Source organism: Hibiscus syriacus, unplaced genomic scaffold (assembly GCF_006381635.1).
Source record: "Hibiscus syriacus cultivar Baekdansim isolate YM2019G1 unplaced genomic scaffold, ASM638163v2 tig00117016_pilon, whole genome shotgun sequence".
NCBI classification, from domain to species: Eukaryota; Viridiplantae; Streptophyta; class Magnoliopsida; order Malvales; family Malvaceae; genus Hibiscus; species Hibiscus syriacus.
This window is the reverse complement of record NW_024063525.1, coordinates 2,623,220-2,644,419: the sequence shown is the minus strand read 5'-3', so window position 1 is coordinate 2,644,419 and position 21,200 is coordinate 2,623,220. Positions and strand designations below refer to the sequence as shown.

The 21,200-nt window shown below is 37.1% G+C and overlaps 1 protein-coding gene across 1 annotated transcript; it reads left to right on the top strand.

Moving 5' to 3' along the window:
- Positions 1 to 557: 557 nt before the first annotated feature.
- Positions 558 to 3,852, top strand: LOC120195490 (haloacid dehalogenase-like hydrolase domain-containing protein At4g39970). Its single transcript, XM_039197498.1, has 11 exons — positions 558 to 999; positions 1,085 to 1,178; positions 1,423 to 1,467; positions 1,556 to 1,606; positions 1,822 to 1,896; positions 2,139 to 2,172; positions 2,622 to 2,677; positions 2,802 to 2,861; positions 3,116 to 3,175; positions 3,442 to 3,488; positions 3,578 to 3,852. The coding sequence occupies exons 1-11, from the start codon at positions 635 to 637 to the stop codon at positions 3,624 to 3,626; spliced, it is 936 nt and encodes a 311-aa protein (XP_039053429.1). The 5' UTR covers positions 558 to 634; the 3' UTR covers positions 3,627 to 3,852.
- Positions 3,853 to 21,200: the final 17,348 nt, after the last annotated feature.

The window sequence follows — 21,200 nt, the reverse complement described above, 5'->3', positions numbered from 1 at the left end:
TTACCTCTAAAAGTCTGAAATAATGGATAAGGATAGAGGCGAGTAGAATTTGGAGGCTATAGGGGTTCTTTTATCAGAGGAGCAGATAAGAGTGATTGATAATATGCCTATAGGGAGTGGGGCATGAAAGGATATGTTGATGATGAAGGTGTTTATACCATAACTGGGTTGGTTACATGAAGGAAAAAGAATGTACATCTCAAATTAAAATGGCCCCAAGCTCTCATGTTACTGAGAATATACAAAGAAAAGGATCTTTTTGTGGAGGGCTACTGGTAATATTATAGCTACTACTCATAATCTGTGTAGAAGAAGACTTAAAGAATCTCCATTATGTACCTTATGAGGGAAGGAGAAGGAAGCAATTACCGAACACTTTGTGATTGGAGTCAGAGGACTCAACCGGTATGGTTTAGGATAAACTAAAGGAGAGTAAGTTTGATAATTACCGAGCACTTCCTTTGACTAATAAAAAACGAGTTTGAAAGCTGTATCAGTTAAATTCGTTAAGAAGTAGCCTGGAGACTCTAGAGATATCCTCAGCCACACGAACCAAAGCCGCCAAATTTCACCATCTTTTTAGCTCGAAAACTCGGTCTCTCCATTTTAGACCAACCACTGAAGCAAAGAGGTCATGGCGTCTCACTCCACGCTCTTTATCTATCCTCAAAACCTATCCTCCAACTTCTCATCCCTCTTTTTTTACTCCCCAAAGTTCCTCACTTTCCAAACCAAAAAGCTATCTTCACTTTCTTTATCGACCCCCACCACAAAGCCAAGAAGACTCTCGGTCTCAGCTTCCCATTCTCTTCAAGCTCTCATTTTTGACTGCGATGGTGTCATTCTAGAATCTGAACACTTGCACCGCCAAGCTTACAACGATGCTTTCGCCCACTTCAATGTGTGTTGCCCTCCCTCTTCAGAGCCCCTTAATTGGGACATTGATTTCTATGATGTGCTCCAGAACCTGATTGGTGGCGGCAAACCCAAGATGAGATGGTTCATGTTTCTGGGTTTCTTTTATTGGTCTTAATTTTTCTTTGGTTGCTGATGGGTTTAATGAAGATTTTTGGTGTTTCTGAAGGTACTTCAAGGAGCATGGATGGCCATCTTCTACCATATTTGAAACGCCTCCTGAGAGTGATGAGGAACGAGCCAAGTTAATTGACACTCTTCAGGTATTATTATTATATTTAGTTTTTATTAATCGACATTTAAATATAAACTCTTATTATCAGTATTATCTCAATGAAATGTAGTGGTGATTGTTATTTCCTTTTGAATTAAGTGAATTTATAAAGTTGGGGGAAACAGGGGTCCAATTAGGCTTAAATCTGGTCTTTGTTTAGGAATTACCTTTTTTTCTCTATGAATTCTCTTTATTCAAGAGCTCATGCATGTGATGATGTTACATCTTTGTAGGACTGGAAGACTGAAAGGTACAAAGAAATAATCAAATCTGGAACTGTAAGTAGAAATTACTCTTTATGGCATTGCGGTTATTTTTCACCCTTCATTTCTCTGATTCTAAAGAGGGTGGAGTTGTTTTGATCAGGTGGAACCTAGACCTGGAGTTTTAAGATTGATGGATGAGGCCAAGGCTGCTGTAAGATACTTGTTTATCATTTCCATTGAGAACCATCCTCATGTTCTTTATTTTTTTCATTCATTCCACAATTGAAGCAATGCGGGCTTTTGTTTCTGTTTTCCCTTTTCTTGTCAACTCATTGAACCACTTCTTCATATTTGGCTGCTTTGGATCTTGCAGAATTTCTTTTATTCAGCTCTTTTTGATGCCATTTTCTTTCTCCACTCCTACAGGGGAAAATGCTAGCAGTTTGCTCTGCAGCAACTAAAAGTTCAGTAGTACTTTGTCTTGGGAACCTTATCGGAATGGTATGTTTTTGTGGAGATCCGCACACAAGTTGCAAGATATTGTCTGCTTCGACTAGTGAATCTTAGAGTTTTTTCCCACAAAAGACATCATTTGTGAGACAAAACTGTGAGAATTTTGGGTCAAAGCAGACAACAGCACAATGCAAGTTCGGTGCTGGTCTCCACAGTTTTGATTCCATGAATCATTGATTAACAAATATCCTCACTTCTGTTTCCATATTCTTTTCCCCCCATTATTATAGGAGCGATTCGGGGGTCTTGATTGCTTCCTTGCCGGTATGTTGAGTACTACATCATCTGGTTTGGTTTTTAGATGTGTTTTAGACCTATGTGAATCAAAACATGTATTTAGTTCTTTCAGAAGTCAGCATATGCTTCATGATAGATAAATTAGGTGCATTCTCGCTAGGGGAATTCTTCAGTTCTCTTTTAAATGATCAACCAAATTTCAGATGCAGTTCTTCTAAATGAATTGAGTTCCCTCTCATGAAATTCTTCTAGACAAGCTCATGAAATTCTTCTAAATGAATTAGACTCCAAAACTTTGCCTGTACATAAAGAAGTAACCTTAATGGTTATCTTTTGATCTTTTGTCCCTCCAGTTAGTTTAAGAAAGATTCGTTCCTGTGCTTTTGTGGTCCATTTTAATGTCATTTTTGTCTTTGTTTTATTTTATGATGATCCCTACAGCTAATCCTCTTAATCTCATTTCTTTATGCTTTTAGGCGATGATGTGAAGGAGAAGAAGCCAGATCCATTGATATATCTGACAGCTGCGAAGGTAACATACTAGCCAACTCTATATATCATGTGCATTTATCCATAATGTTATCTGTGCTTGTATTTGTTATCTTCAGTCTTTGGTTGCTATATCAGAATCTGATTTAGAAATCTTATTATGGCAGAGATTAGGTGTTTCAGAGAAAGATTGCTTGGTGGTAGAGGATAGTGTGATTGGTCTTCAGGTAAAGCTACCATTCTCTGGAAAATTGATACCACATTAATTTTAGATCAATGACTTGTGAATTTGGTTTGGCAGTTGGAGCAACCTGCAGTTTATCTTCAATTCATCAGAAATATTCAAAGAAATTTTCTTGAGTTTGAGTTACATTCTATACAGTTCTTAGCAAGATTCAAGTTCATTAATCATAGTCAAATCTGTCAGGCAAACTTATTGACCATGGTTAAAGCTTAAAGCAAACTTATTCCATCTGTGCAGGCGGCAACAAAAGCTGGGATGTCATGTGTGATCACCTACACTTCCTCGACTGCTGACCAGGTAAGGTGTAGAAGTAATACTAACAGCCTATGGTACTCCGACTCTTCATTTTTCTTCAAGTGTTAGTCTGATGCATATCCAAACTCAGGTATGGGGATATACCTCTCCAATACCTTCCGATTTCACGTAAAAACTTGATAAAAATTGAACATACCCTTGAGCACAAATACCTACACTCACAATCCTAGTTTGAGTAACATGGCTGACAATTTGTTGTTCAATGGTTTGCTCACCGAGTAACGGAGTTCTTTTCTATTTCAATTCAGGATTTTACAGATTCCATAGCAGTTTACCCAGATTTGAGTAATGTGAGGTATGTATGCCGCCATTTCATTTCTGGCTGTTTATATATCTTCCTGCCAACTTTTGTTCTTATTCTTAGGATTCTGGTTTTGTAAGCAGATTGAGTGACTTGGAGTTATTGCTCCAGAACGTGGTTGCTGCTAATTAATTAAGGGATTCAGCAGTTAGTACAAACCTTGGGATTCAAAGGAAGATCTGCCATTGATCTTATAGATTCTTCCTTTTTCCTTCTCCGGTTTAAACATTTGTTGTTCTAATCATATAAGCCAGCCATTTATTTACCCACGTTGCCATTAAAGAGAAAAAAAAATGAAGATTTCAGAGATGGGTCGTGTTTTGTTTATATTCATATGCAGGGCGATTGTAAATGTATATTATAACATTTCAGACAGCAATGCATAAGAATTGTGAAGAGAATAAAAGGATGTTCATGTTGTTCTATCGTGTGTGAGTTCCAATCCCAACATTTGGGTAAAAGTAATTCCTCTCTACTTAATAATAATTAAAAAAAAGGATAGGGTTAACTTTATTCAGCATTGATCGGGCTTCTGTCCCCCTCCACCAGTTCAGAGACCAAATCAGGGGCTTCCTCAACCAGCTAAACATCCTCTGCGATATTAAGACCTTCAACAGCTAAACTGACGAGATACTTTATCCCCGGCGTCTCTGTGAACACGCTATATATATATATATATATATATATAGGATAAACTACACTTTTAGCACCCCAACTATTATCGGCCTATGGACCATGGACACCATCACTTTAAACTAATGAAGATTGATCATCAGCCGCATTTTGGTTGGTTGTAGCGCCTCCTTCGTCAATAAAAGACAGAAACGTGCCTTGCTTTGGGTTTCGAGTTCGACAATAACAGATGTCAGGTGACAGAGACATGAATGATCGAAGAGTATCATATGCCTACGTGTGTGTACATTTTTATATTATGTTTATGTATATATATTTTTTCGTACTATATTATATGTATAGATCTTATGTTACCTTTTTTTAATAGTAATATGTGTATATATGTACATATGTACATAGTAGTTATCCTTTTCATGTTTTACGCATATTACATATATATATATATATATATATATATATATATATATATATATTAAAACGTTGAAATTTTTTGTTATGTTTTAATAAGATATGTTTTCTATTCTTTATATATCAAAAGTATATACATATGTATATATTATTTTATATGTTTTCATGTTTTATTATTATTCTTTTATTATTAATATTTTACTTATTTCCATGGTATTTTTAATCCTTTCAAGAACACTTATCGCAGAATGGGTGTGGAAAACAATATTTGCTAGAAGTGATGCGATTCAATTCGAGATTCAAATGAAAAGTGAACTTAAAATAAATCGAGTCCATTTTTTTTACAATTTTATGATTCAAAATAATTAATTAATGTTGGATAAAAAAGAATCATATTTTAATTTTTGACTCGAACTTGCAAATTCCACTATTACAACAACATATAAGCGATGTCTTAAAAATGTTTTTTCTTAAAATTGTTTTAAAGGATAGTTTTTTAGCTATTTGACCTACCTAACCTAAAGGTCTATGGCTAGTCCAATTCAAATTATCAAAATTTAAATTAAATTGAATCAAATTTCAAAATTCTCAATTTCTACAAAATAAAATCATAATTATTTTTAAATTAAATATATATATAAAATGGTTATGGAAGCTTGGCAACTCCACTAGAGATTTTTTAGAGAGTCTGGCTATTAATTGCTTATACGTTGTTGTGGTTGTGAAAATTATAAGTTGTAATCCTTAATTAGCTTATGATCCTTATTGTTCAATATTTATTAATTTATTTTGGATTATTTATCAATAATTGTACTAATGTTTTATTTCTTTGTTTTCAGATTCATCGATTATTATTTCAAAGTACTTGTGTGTTTATCGTTAGGTTAAATGTCCGTATGCTTCCCCTCACACACCACATGCATTTCATGACATAAGCTCTATACCCGAGCTCTGTTCCAATTAAGTAAGGGTGAACGATATGCTTTCGTGGTGAATTTATTTCCCGTATGAGCTATAGCATTTTACCTGTGGGATACATGCCTTATGTCTCCATGGGATTTTATTTCCTTGTATGGGTATAGGAAAGTGGATCCCTCAAATTGAACTCGGTCCATTTAAAGCTTGTAATGGGTGAGGATCAAGGGTTTGGCAGCCCATGGGGCACCAATGTCAAGGACAATTCGAGTCCCTTTCCCCTAAAGTCGAAACCATGCATATAGTGAACCGTAGAATGGTCACCCTAGATACAGCCATGTCGAACCTTTGTCCGTCAGTAGGTACCAAAATAAGAACACACGAAGAAGAAGCGTACTCTAATATTTTCTCTTTACTTTAAAGTGGTAGAATAAATTAAATTTTTTAAATAAAATATGTGAATGAGATACCATGAGGTTAGGTTTTATCTACCTAAATAAATGCATGTGGGTAGAAAGCATGTCTGGGTAGGATTTATATTCATCTTTAAATAACACTTTTATATTTATCAATTATTTGACGTGTACTAATTCAATTTTCTCATTTTTAGTCAACTTTAACCTTTTTGCATTACATAATCATCAAAGCATAACATGAAGGTGAGGATCTGCAGATGACTATCCAATTGAAATTTTTTCATAAATAGAGACAAAATTCAAGAGATGATCTCTGATAACTCCTTAAAAAGGCCATATTTAGGGCCTTTTGAATTAGGTTATTGACTATCTATGGGATTATATAGATGCATTTAGGAGCATATAGTCGCATGTAGTGGAAATATATTTTGTCGTGGCATTTCATTTTGTAAACGGTGCCGCATTATGGTGAAGGTGTTTTGTTTAATGATGTGCAGGAATTGGGAGCAAGGATAAGCAAAAGGGAATTATTGTAACATGATAAGACTGCTGAGCATAATGTAAATACCAAATCGGATGTCATTTTGGAAGCAGAAAGGATGAAAGATGATATTTTTATTAGCCAGCTGTCGTTGTCTTCACGTGCCCTCAACCGCCATTCACCTGGTAGGAGACATCTGCCACCTAGGTCATCATATTCTGTCAGAACCATGCCCAGCTGCAAGCTGATCCTGTATGGTCCATGCCCAGCAGCCCTGGAGGGGACCACTGCCACAACTGCTCATCCCCTCACGTGAAAGGAGCCTGATCGGGGTATCATAAGAATTTTAACATAAATTCATAGGTTTATTTTCCGCTATAAATAGGAGAGGAAGCCACCAAGAGAAAGAGACTTTACACATACCGGCTTGAGCTTATTTTCAGAGAGAAAAATGTCTCTCTCTTTTCTGTCATTCGTCTTTGCCGTGGCATTCCTCTATTAACAAGCTAGAGGGAGTGGTGAGCTAGGCTTCCGAGAGGAGCTAGCGAGATGGGATAATTTGTGGTGGCCGAGGGGAGCTCCAATAGTGTATGTCGAAGGTTTTTCCTCATTCTCTTTGCTTTTTGCTCTCTTTTATCTTATTTGGGTTGTATGGAATGGATTAATTTCATGCCTTGTTGATTGGAATATTCGAACCCCATCATAAACTAGTCTTATTTGGTGGGAGTTCCTTATGGATATTTAAGTTTTACTTTAATGGATGGTTCTTTTTGTATGATGTTATTTGTTTTATTTATGATGTTTAATGCCTTAAGGTTGTAGGAGCTATGAGAGTAGCCATTCCTTAGGAGATTGCTTAGCGTTCAAGAGAATGACTAAGTAACATGTCCTTAGTGTTCGAGAGAAACTAGGGAGGATCCATATAAGCATGGGGTTATAGGTAGTAACTAGGCCAAATCCAACCTTAGACATAAGGCTAGGATTTTAATCGACTAAAAGGAGTAGTGCTCAGTCGAGAGGTTAGATATTAGTGCTGCCGTTAAAAGGTATTGTCATGACATATCTTGTTATCTAAACAAATAGGATCCTTGCACTTGCTAACGCCAATAGGTTTTGCCATGGCATCTTGAACCCGTCGAGTCCCTTGACTAGAGATAGCGTCTGACACCATTAGTAAACTCTATCGGGAAGATAAGGCATAGAATTAAGACCATCCTGAGAAGTAAACGTAAGTTTCCTAAGTGACTCCTATAATTCATTCCCAAAGTAGCTTGTTGTGTGAGGAGTATAAAGTCCAGATAATCAAATCCAATGTTTACATTTTGTTTTGCCTTTACATTTTCAATTGATTCCATTACACTCAATTTAATTTTTCCAAGACTTTTACATCCACTTTGCCATGACATTTCCATTACACCATCATTCCATTCCCACCAACATCCATTTCATCTTGCCACATCATTATCATTTGTAAATAACATCACTAACTATAGTTACTTGAAATAGTAAATTGCTTTGATTGAACTTATAAATTTCCTCCAATCCCAGTGGATACAATACTCACCCATCATTGTATTACTTGTTCGATTGTGTATACTTGCACATATTTTCGTAACCATATTTAGTAGTCACAATTCGCGGACAGGTTTTTGGTACCGTTGCCGGAGATTGGCAACTGGAACTTAATTAGTTTTTTCAAAGCATTTTTATTTTACTTTTTCATTTTTTATATAGTTTTACTTGTTATTTTTCCTATCTTTTTCAGGTTTTTGTTGGTGTATGACCAAAAGACACTCTGACGAGCCATTAGATCCAATTGAACATGAGATTGAGAGGTTGTTTAGGCAATGAAGACATGCTCAACGTGCAAACATGTATCAAATTGGAAATCAAGGTATTGGTCACGAGGAATATCAGAATGCCTAGGTAATTTAAAATGATGGGAATGCATCCAGACCTCATCTCATTCGTGATCACTTAAATCCTATCTTGGACGACTTAAATCCAGGAATTGTGGCACCCGAGATTCAGGCAACCCATTTTGAGTTCAAACCTGTCATGTTCAATATGCAAAATTCCATAGGGTAATTTGGGGGCATGACAAATGAAGATGCCAAACAACATATTCGTAACTTCTTGGAGGTGTGTGATTCTTTCCGTCAAGAAGGAGTGCACGAAGATGTATTAAAGTTAAAGATATTTTCATATTCTTTGCGTGACCGAGTAAAGGCTTGGTTTAGTGACATTTCAGTGGGTTAAATTGAGTCTTGGACTGATATGTGCAAAAGTTTTTTGCTATGGTATAATCCACCGAACATGAACACCCAAATGAGGAACGACATTGCTTCTTTTCATCAAGCTGATGACGAATCAATGTATGAATGGTGGGATCGATATAAAGGATTGCTTTACAAATGTTCAAATCATGGTTTTCAAGATTGGACTCAAGTGGTAATGTTCTATAACGGAGTCAATGCCCCCATGAGGATAATACTAGATGCCTCCACAAATGAGACATTACTCGATAAATCACATGCAGAGGCATTTGACATTCTGGACAGGATTGCCAACAATGATTATCAATTTTTATCTACAAGGTTTGGAATTGGGCAAAAATCACATGGAGCATTTGAGTTAGACACTAAGGATTCTATGTCCGCCCAACTTGCTGTCATCACCAACATGTTAAAGAATTTATAATGACCAAGTGAGGTGAAAGAAGTGAAGGCAGCCAATTCAACATGTTTATTATGCATGGCAATCATCATGAGAGCGAGTGCCCGACCAATCAAGAATTCATCAACTATGTGGGAAACTACAATCGAGGTAACAACAACACTTATTCTAACACATATAATCTTGGATGGCGCTAACATCCAAACTTCTCGTGGGTAAATCAAAGAACCATGAGTGCGAATCAACTCATTCGACAGTAGAATTTCAATGCCTCCCAAGGTTTTAAAACAAATATGCCATGGCATAATTCTAAAAATGGAGGGCTATCTTCATCCAACACAAGTTCTTTGGAGGCCACAATGCAAAAATTTATAGTAACCACGAAGACCATGTTGCAAGACCATGCGACCTCCATAAAAAGCCAAGGAGCTTTATTTCAAAGCCATAGTTCATCTTTGAGGGTGTTACAGGGTCAGTTTGGTCAAATTGTTGTAGCATTACAAGAACGACAACCAGGTCGTCCGCTGAGTGACACTGAAGTCACAAAAGCTCATGGAAAGAAGCAATGCAGTGTACTCACTCTACGGAGTGGCACCCAAATCAATGTAGAATACAAGTTTGGGGGAAGATCGACAAATGATTTACCCCCTGTAAACGTGTAGGCTGAGTGTGATAAGAAGAAACACAAGTGTAAGAGGATAAGGATGAGGGTTCATCAAGTAAAGCAACTGAGGGAGCAAATAAAAATGGCAAGGCAAATGTTGTTCCCGCCCCTTCGTTAAAAGAAGTCAGACCCCCACCTCATTTCCCACAAAAACTAAAGAAGCATAATGATGACATTAAATTCAAGAAGTTTGTCGACATTTTTTACCAACTTCACATCAATGTTCCTTTTCTTGAAGCTATAGAATAAATGCCGACAGATGTTAAATTCCTCAAGGAGATTGTTACCAAGAAAAGAAAAGCTGAGAAGTACGAGACAGTTGCCATGGCAAAAGCATATTGCTCTGCCTTAAGCAAGCCGCCACCAAAAAGATAAGATCAAAGTAGTTTTATAATTCCATGTTCGATAGGAAAAAATTATGTTGGGAAGACACTATGTGACCTTGGATCAAGGTTGAACTTAATTCCTAATTCAATCTTTTTAAAGCTTGGAATAGGAAATTCAAGACCCACCTCTTTTATCCTGCAATTAGCCGGTCGCTCCCATGTTTGTCCCGAGGGGTGAGTTGAGGATGTCATTGTAAAGGTGGATAAATTTGTGTTTCCAGTAGACTTTCTGATATTGGATTGCGAGGTTGATGCCACGACACCCAAAATCTTGGGGAAACCCTTCCTAGCTACCGGGCATATTCTTATCGACTGTGAGAAGGGTGAGCTTACCATGAGAGTGGCCGACCAATGTGTCATTTTTAATGTTTTCTATACTCTCAAGTACATGGATGAGTCTGAAGAATGCCAAAGCATTTTCGAAGCAGATCCATTGATAGCAGGAGAAGCTGATCAATTTTACCATGACAAGTTCATTTAGTTGGAAAATTATGAGAGACTTATTGAAGAAGAAAGTGTCGAAGAGCCCATTGACTTTTCTTTAGAAGAGCAGAAGGCTAGATTTCTCATAGCTAGCCCAGGTACTCGTTCTGAACCTCTTGAATTCGATGAGTTTGTTCATCCTAAGCCCTCATTACAGCATGCACCTACTATAGAGTTAAAGAATTTGCTATAACATCTTAAATATGCTTATATGGGTAGCAAAGAAACTTTACTTGTTATTATATCCTTTTCCCTTACTTCTAACCAAGAATGTAGTTTGTTAAGTGTTTTGTCACAGCATAAGAAAGCGTTAGGATGAACTATGACGGATTTGAAGGGAATAAATCCCACCTTTTGCATGCACAAAATCCTGCTGGAAGAATGCCATGGAAAATCCATAGAACCATAAAGAAGATTAAACCCAATCATGAAGAAAGTCGTGATGAAAGAAATTCTCAAATGGCTTGATGATGGAGTGATTTACCCCATCTCTAACAGTTATTGGGTGAGTCCCGTCCAATGTGTGTCAAAGAAGGGAGGCACGGCCATGGTGACAAGTGAAGACAATGAGCTGTTACCAATGCACACTGTCACCGGGTGGTGAATATGCATGGACTACTGTAAACTAAACAAGGCCACCAAGAATGACCACTTCCCTTTACCCTTCATCGATTAAATGCATGATCGACTGGCTGGCAAGGCATTTTACTGCTTCTTGGACAGATACTCGGGGCATAATCAAATTGCCATCGCACCAGAAGACTAAGAGAAGACTACGTTCACATGTCCCTATGGTACTTATGCTTTCCGAATGATGCCTGTTGGACTCTGTAATGCCCCGACAACCTTTCAGAGTTGCATGCATGCTATCTTTTCTGATATGGTTGAGGATTTTCTAGAAATATTTAAGGATGACTTCTCTGTTTCTGGAGATGACTTTGAGAAATGCCTCGACATTCTGGAAATGGTACTCAAGCATTGTGAGGAGGCTGATCTCATGCTGAATTGGGAAAAGTTTCACTTCATGGTAACCGAAGGCATTGTTCTAGGCCATAAGATCTCTCAAAAGGGCATTGAAGTGGACAAAGCCAAAATCGATATGATCAATAAGCTACCCCTACTAACTTCTGTCATGGGCATTAGGAGTTTTCTTGCACATGCTGAGTTTTATAGAAGATTCTTCAAGGACTTCTCCACGATATTAACCCTTTGTGTTCGATAAAAATTGCCATGACGCATTCACCGAGCTGAAACAAAGACTTATCTTTGCACCCATCGTGGTTCCCCCTGAATGGACGTTACCATTCAAGCTGATGTGTGATGTGAGCGATTTTACCGTGGGAGCTGTGATTGGGCAACATAGAGGTAAAATTTTACATGTTATATATTATGCTAGTCGTACCTTGAATGAAGCACAACTAAACTATACTACCATTGAGAAGGAATTACTTGTTGTGGTATTTGCATTTGACAAGTTTAGGCCATACTTGATAGGCACCAAAGTAATTATTGACATTGATCACTCAGCTATAAAATACTTAGTGAACAAGAAAGATGCAAAGCCTAGACTCATTAGGTGGATATTGCTACTGTAAGAATTTGACTTAGAGGTAATAGATAGGAAAGGTATTGAAAACCAGGTTGCAGATCATTTATCTAGGCTAGAAAACAATTCTGAATGCCATGAAATTTTAGATATTCAAGAAGAATTTCTCGATGAGAAAATTTTATATATCACGGTAATTCTATGGTACGCTGACATCGTCAATTTTCTTGTTAGTGGTCTTTTGCCTTATAAATTGAACAACCAGGGTAGAAAGAAGTCAAGCATAATGGCAAGTTCTACTTCTGGGACAAGCCATAATTATTCAAACAATGGGTCGATCAAATAATTTGACGTTGTGTCCCTGATGAGGAGCAAAGAGACAGTCTACACCATTGCTACACATCCCCTTCTAGATGACATTTTGGAGGTACGAGGACTACTGCTAAGGTTCTCCAATCAGGCTTTTATTGGCCGTCACTGTTCAAGGATGGTCACGAATTTTGCAAAGCGTGTGATAGATGCCAATGCACTGGGAACATTTCTAGGCAAAACGAAATGCCATTGCAAAATATTCTAGAGATTAGCTCTTTGACGTGTGGGGCATTGACTTCATGGGACCGTTCCCATCTTGTTTTGGGGACTTGTATATTTTGCTTGTTGTGGACTACGTATCTAAGTGGGTTGAAGCTATTGTCACACTGATGAGTGACTCTAAAATTGTGCTCAAGTTCCTTCACAAGAACATCTTTACCTGATTTGGAGTACCGAGAGCCATCATCAGTGACGAGGGCACTCATTTTGACAACAAGATAATTGTCAAGGCATTACAAAAATATGGAGTACGACATAAAATTGCCAGGTCATATCACCCACAAACCAATGAGCAAGATGAAGTGTCCAACTTGGAGATTAAGCAAATCCTAGAGAAGGTGTTGGATCCTAGAAGGAAGGACTGGTCCCCGAAGCTGGACGAAACGTTATATGCTTATCCGACGACATTTAAAACACCTTTGGGAATGTCACCTTTCAAGATGGTAAATGGGAAAGTATGCCACTTACCCGTGGAGTTATAGCATAAGGCATATTGGGCTATCAAGAAGCTAAAATTTGACGCACAACTAGATGGGGAGCAAAGATTACTCGATCTGAATAAAATAAAATAATTTTGAGCAAAAGCATATGAAAATGCCAAGCTTTACAAAGAAAAAACCAATAAGTGGCATGATCGAATTTTTTTGCCAAGGCATTTTCATATTGGTCAGCAGGTGCTCCTTTTCAATTCGAGGCTGAAGCTCTTTCCTGGAAAACTTAAGTCACGATGGTTAAGAACTTTTGAAGTAGATTGTGTCTACCCTCATGGCGATGTTGATATAAAAAATATAGATGTTGGGTCTATTTTCAAAGTTAATGGCCAACATCTGAAGGCTTATCAAGGAGCTCCACCCTTGCGTGACAAATCGACACTATTCTTGCACGATGTCGAAATCTTCTAAGCATTGTGAAGATTCCATTACATTTTGGATTTACTCCTGTACATAAATATATGTTTATTTTGTTACTGTTATATTTGATTTCATTTTGGTTGATTATTTTATTTTGTTTGGAAAATTTAGGGTCCACGCAGTAGGCACGTGATGACTGTACTACTAAAGAAAAGAGAGTGTGCGACAACAAGACAAAATAGGAGGGAAAAGTTTTTACCTTATTACTTTTTGAAATTTTTAGTTTTTCTTTAGGGTTTATTTTTATTACTTTTGTCTTTTTCCCCAGCTAACACCCCATCCACATGTTAAATAACACTTATTTTACATTTTCATCTTGTTTTCATCATTTTTACTCTCTCACTTAATCTTCATCTTTTCTTTTTCTTCCCTTCTTAGTAGTGAATGCCATAGCCAAAAAGCTTCATGATTTTTCATATTTTCTTTGTTTTGTTAACTAAACCATGGTGCGCTCATGTCCCTCAAACATGGATCTATCATCTCCATCTCGTTTCGTTTATGAAGTTACGCAAGAACGATTTCAAAGGCTCAAAAACCGCCAGGTTTTCTTTGAGTTAGGCTTCATTTTCTACGACGATGAAGATGCCGACCTTGACAATGATATCATGGACATCGTTCACCAGCACCAGTCGTAAAAATTTACCAAGCATCCGAGGAATGTGAATGCCTCTCTGGTGAAGGAGTTTTATGCCAACTTAATCGACCCAAATCAATATGTCATGGTGATTCATGGTATTTCTATTTGCTTTACCTCTTCATCTATTAATCGTTATTTTAACTTGTAGGATATTATTGATAACCACACCAAATTCGCAAAAGAGGCAGATAATGAGACTTATGATGGCATATTAGAAGACCTCTATTTTTCAAACACACAGTGGAATGACCAATAAGTCAGCTGATAAACAGTGAATTGAGAGAGGCTATAACAGAGGGCTAAGTTGTGGAATCATTTCATGAATCACAAGCTTCTCCCTACTGCCCACAACACCACAGTCTCACTGTAGAGGATGCTTCTGTTGCACTCTATTTTGGTAGGGCGTTCCATTGACATAGGCAAGATAATTATGGAACAAGTTCATACTTGTTTGAAGCGACCTGCCAATGCCTTGAAATTTCCAAACCTCATTAAAACTATCTGCCGTAATAAGAAGGTTCCAAATGAGCAATTTGATGATATATTAGTTGGATTGTCTGGTATTACAAAGGCCAAGCTTCCTATGTTACTTGGATATAAGGAAAACAAGGGAAAACAAAAATAGAACACTTCCTGCACTGATGCAACCTAAGATGCCATGGTAAAACTAGATACCCTAGACGAGGTAACTAAGCGAACCTAAAATCACGTAGAACAGCTGACCAACAATATGAAGGCCTTCCTTTCTTATGTAAAGCACCGAGATAAGTTTTTCGCGAAAGCATTCATGGAGATTCCCGCACATTAATCTTGATATCCTACACTTCGCTGATACGCTATTGCACCCATCTAAGAATACTGAGGCATCAGAAGATGCTCACCAGCCAATTGATGATAAAGAACCAACCGATCTTGATCCATTCCACTCAGTGCCAATAAATGAATGTCAAGAAGTCAAGCTCCAGCTCTCAACCGTACCAGCACCCCCGCAACCTATAGAGTCACTTGAGGATGAACAATCAAAAATGTTGCAACAAATTCCACTGCAAATGAGTAGATGCCAGTTGAAGAAGGTGTTTAGATGTGAGGAGCCTCAACTATCCCCAGTCCCAAAAGGCCTTAGGACCCCTCTGCTGCACCAGCATCAGATTATGAACATTTCAGCTCCATACAATTGTGCAAGCACCCACGTCGTACGACCGCTGCACTACCACAAACATAAAATCAAGGTACCTTGCATTACATTGCATTGCATAGCATGTAATCTAGTTTTACTTAGTTTTCATTTAGCATTGAGGATAATGCTTCTCTCAAGTTTGGGGAAGGTAGGGTATCTCAAATCATTGCGTGATAGTATTAGTATAATGAATATGCTATGACATTAGTAAGTGTTCAAATTAGTTTTCTGGAATAAATTAAGGATGCCCGATGATGATGAACTCTTTATGGCTAGAATTGAATGTACATGACTGTTGAGGATGATAGAACCAACTCTAGGACTTGCTTCTATGAAACCCTTGGATACATGATTGTATGTTTTCCATGCTTAAGGAACTTATAATTTTTTTATAAGAGAACTCTTGCATGAATTGACATAAAACTTTGATAATGAATGATGAAAACCCTGCATAGAAAATGAATGAAATTGAGAATAAATGCTTTGACATATCTGTAGAGAGACACTCTGCTATGCCATGGCATTGCCTGGAAACTGCATTTAAAAAAATTACAGCCACGCCATGAGTGAATGAAAGTAGTCACAGGATAACTCTACCTGACTAGCTCGGGGGTGGAGGGTATGCTAGCTTTCACCTAGAGTGTGGGATGGTAGGTGTGATGGGCTAACTCCCCCCGTAACAATGTTAAAAAATGAAGAAAAAAAATGTGGGAGTAAACTTGTAAATGTCGTGGCAAAATAATAGAGCTTTCTTAGAAATTTTCTAGATTTGTTAACCACGGACTTGATATAATCACACACATACACACTCACACAAAGGTTCTTGCCCTAGGGGACAATACTTGATTTCTCAAACTAGTCTAGCATGTTTAAGCCAAATGTTCTGAGGGCTAAAATTCTATCCCATATAACTATCATGAATCTGAACTTGCCATGATATTTTTATTTTGCTTAATACTATCTATTGCTTGAGGATAAGCAATATCTTAAGTTTGAGGGTGTGATAACTCCGTAAAAATACCATATTTAGGGCCTTTTTACTTAGGTTATTGACTGTATAAGGGCTCATATAGGATCATATAGATGCATTTAGGAGCATATAGTTGCGACATTTTATTTTGTAAAAGGTGTTGCGTTATGGGGAAGATATTTTATTTGATGATATATAGGAATTGGGAGCAAGGATAAACAAAAGGGAATTGTCGTGACATGATAAGACTGCGGAGCAGAATGCAAATACCAAATCGAACGTCATTTTAAAAGCGGAAAGGGTGAAAGATGATATTTTTATGAGCCATCTATCTTTATTTTCACGTGCCCTCAATTGCTAGTCACCTGGTAGGAGACATCTGCCACTTGGGTCGTCTGATTCTGTCGGGACCACGCCCAACTGCAAGCTGATCCTGTCTGGTCCACACCTAGCTACCCTGGAGGGGATCACTGCCACAGCTGCTCACCCCCTTACGTGAAAGGAGCCTGATCGAGGTATCATAGGAATTTTAACACAAATTTCTAGGTTTATTTTCCCCTATAAATAGGAGATGAACCACCAAGAGAAAGAGACTTTACGCACTCTGACTTGAGCTTATTTTCAGAGAGAAAAAGTTCTCTCATTTTTCTGTCAATCATCTTCGCCATGGCATTCCTCTATTAACAAGCTAAAGGGAGTGGCGAGCTAGGCGTTCGAGAGGAGCTAACGAGCTAGGGCAGTTTGTGGTGGCCGAGGGGAGCTTCGGTAGTGCACGTCGAAAGCCTTTCCAACTTCTCTTTACTTTTTCCTCTCTTTTATCTTATTTGGGTTGTATAGAACGAATTAATTTCATGCCTTTTTTCTTGGAATACCATGAACTAGTCTTATTTGGTGGGTGTTCCTTATGGATATTTTAAGTTTTACTTTAATGGATGGTTCTTTTTGTATGATGTTATTTTTTTTGTTTATGATGTTTAATGCCTTAAAGTTATAGGAGCTATGAGAGTAGCCATTTTTTAGAAGATTGGTTAGTGTTCGAGAGAATGACTAAGTAGCATGTCCTTAGTGTTTGAGAGAAACTAGGGAGGATCCACATAAGCAAGGAGTTCTAGGTTGTAACTAGGCCTAATCCAACCTTAGACATAAGGCTAGGATTTCAATCGAATAAAATGAGTAGTGCTCGGTTGAGAGGTTAGATGTTAGTGTTGCCGCTAAAAGGTATTGCTGTGACATATCCCATTATCTGAACCAATAGGATACCTACACTTGTTAACGTCAATAGGTTTTTCCATGGCATCTTGAACCCATCGAGTCCCTTGACTAAAGATAGCGTAGGGTACCATTAGTAAACTCTATCGGACAGAGAAGGCATAGAAGTAAGACCATCATAAGAAGTAAACTTAAGTTTCCTAAGTGACTCCTATCATTCATTCCTATAGTAGCTTGTTGTGTGAGGGGTCTAAAGTCTTGATAATAAAATCTAGTGTTTACATTTTGTTTTACCTTTACATTTTCAATAGGTTTCACTACACTTAATTTAATTTTTCCAAGACATTTCCTTCCACTTTGCCAGTACATTTCCATTTGCTACCATATTCTATTACACCATCATTCCATTCCCACCAACATCCATTTCATCTTGTCACAACATTCTCATTTTCAAATAACATGACTAACTATACTTAGGTGAAATAGTAAATTGCTTTGATTGAAATTATAAATTTCCTCCAATACTTGTGGATATGATACTCACTCATCATTTTATTACTTTTTCGATTATGTATACTTACACATATTTTCGTGACCATATTTAGTAGTCATAATTTGCGGACAATCTCTTAACGAGAGTAATAGTGCAACCACAAAGTTTTGCCTATAACTATTCCACCTTAATCATCAAGGCATGATGCACGACTCCAACATCGCATGGGCATCAATTGAGATATGTCATAGAGCACTTGAGGGGCATAGTTTTCGAGGACAAAGCTTCGAGATGAAATTTCTACCCATTTTAGTCCCAATGTCCAAAAGAAAATATGTCTGCGAAAATGGACTATGTGGAACAATAAGTACTTTTATCTCTAATGAAACTCAATCTTTGATATTTATCTTTGAGGTTAATATATTTATCATTGAATTCGTATTTTCATCTTTGCATTTTCATTGCATTTATTTAATCATTTTCGCATGCATCATTCATGAAAACATGAGAAACTTGTGGAGGATTCGGTGACAAAAATTTTGAAATAAATTCGAAGCCACCCTGATTGCATCTAGAGAAAGATCTAGAGCCATGAATAAGATATTAGCTCATATTAGCAGAGTCGAGAAACTCCAAGAACAACTTATCAGGACTCAACAAGAGATGATTAATAAAGAGAAAAAGTTTCAATATGAGTCAAGAGATAAAATGTCTATGCTAATGAACATGTTGATTATAGTGATACATAGCGTGAAGTCGTTAGAGGATCCTATTGTGCAAGAAGAGACAAAGACTTTGAATGAGGATTTAAATGATGGTTATAATGCCAAAGTGATGTTAGTCGATGAAAAATGACACTATTGATGGGAAATGAAACTCAAGTCAACTACAAAAATTAAATGTGTCCCTAAAAGACACTAGTAAAGCAATTATGAGTGAGAAGACAATGAAATATAGGGGTCTCCTAGTGAGGGATGAGTTTCACTCGAAGAAGAGAGAATTAGAAGAAATTTATATGCGAGTAAAGAGGGTTAAAAAGAAAAACAAGAAGAAAAAAGGCACTAATTTTGCTAGAATTTCTCCTCAAGAATCACCTTTTAGTTCCAATCCCACCAAAGTCTCACATTCATCGACGTCTAGGTTGGTGGGGTACAAAAGGCTCATGTGGTTATCACCTCGGTCTGTTTAGTCATTGCACAGAGAAGTGTAGGCCCCTAAGATTAAAGGTTCAAGAGCTCATTTTAGATGGGTTATTATGATTTGAAAATGGAGAACCTAAACTCTTTGGAAGTTTGAAATTTACCAATGAGCCTGAGGAGATAGCAGACCAAGGTCAAGAACCCGTAATCCATTACTTTTATAGACCACAGAATATGATTTAAGAAACAAAGCTTCAAGATCAATCTCTTTCATCTCAAACTCCCTCTTCACCAGGTTCTCTCGTGGGACATGATGAGGAGAAAATGAAATCCAAAAAGCCTTCATTTGATCTTGCATCATTACTGTGTAGTGAGACATATTCCAAGCTACTCGAAGCTCGATTGATTATACCTCATTGTGTTAAACCTTCAATGCCCCCATTTCCAAGGTGGTACAATGAGAAGTTTTCTTGTGAGTATCACGATGGAGTTCAAGGACATTATATTGAGAGGTGCAATAAATTTAAACGACAAGTCTGAGTCCTTATAGACTGTGGAATTATAGAGTTTGATTCCATCAATCACTCCATTTTAGTTAGAAAATTAGAAATCAACCATCATGTTGAAACCTACACAATCAAGATGAGTGAAAAATCGAAAAAGAATAATATAGAAGAAGAGAAGAATAAGAGTGAAGAATGAAGCAAGAAGGTTAAAGGGAATGTAGTTCAAGACTAACCCATTCTTCTAAGAATAAATTGAATAAAAGTAACCAGAGAAATGACTCAAACAACCATATCATATTCCTTAATTTGAATTAAAAAAACTCTTTTGAGCATCAAGGTTATGGCCTCTTGGCAAGTGGAAAGATTAAACCCTCGTAAAACAATGATCATTGTTCCTACTCTAGAAGGTAAACCCAAACCTTATACACTTTTCTTGCAAGGACTAAGATAGCGTTCTCCTCTCACGAAGAGGCAATCAAAGGGCTTGACATTCAGGTATGTATAGGAGCAGAAAAAATGGGGCATCTCTTGCATATGATATTGCAAAGCTAGTTGGATTATGTTTCTATTGAGGATGTTTGATAATGATCAAAATCTTTCCAACTAGAATAGTGGAGTAGATGAATTTAGTTTAGGTCAGTTGTTTGGGTATTGAATTCTAAGGATAAAATTTTCTGACTCTTAACAACATAGACTATGATAGGATCTTCTCGATAAGCTTAGGAAATCTTGAAGCTGAGTGCTCAAAAAATTAATAAGTGAGCACAATAAAACGGGGCCACTCCACTGAAAGCAATAAACTGATAACTTAGAAATAAATTAAAGTAGCTATTGGGGTAAGTCTAAGCTTTATGAAGTGGTTTTATTCAAACTGTGACATTAATTATCACGCGATGAATTTCCCGAGGTAAGTGAAATAAATGAGAGAACAGAAAAAAAACAAAAATAAAAGAAAGGAGATGAGAGGGGAAAGAAATGATAATGAGTTTATGTAGTTCAATAATGGCGGTAATGCCTATGGCTTAAATTTGGAATGAGTTTAGGTGGAAGATGGACTAAGGGAGTTGAGAAACACCTGTTATAGTCAAATTCACAAAAGGACTCAGGAATTTTGTTTTTAGACCGATATTTCTACACTACCTCTACTAGAGGAGTCTATGAAACTTGAACAAATGGAAGATTTTAAAGAACCGAAATAGAGGTGTTATGAAAAGTCCAGCAATTAAGTTTGCTAGTTGTATCATTTTGTCTATATCCGATTAAAATACTAAGCTGAGAATAAGGAGCATGCCACAACATTCAATGTTTAGAAAGAGAATGACAACTCGATGAAATAAACCACAGAAAATTTAGAAAGCCAACCTAAAATCAAATAGCCAAATCTTGAAACTTGTTAATAGATCATAACTATGCAAGATTAAAAGTGTAATTAATCCTTTTAATATTTAATGAGCTCTTTTTTTAT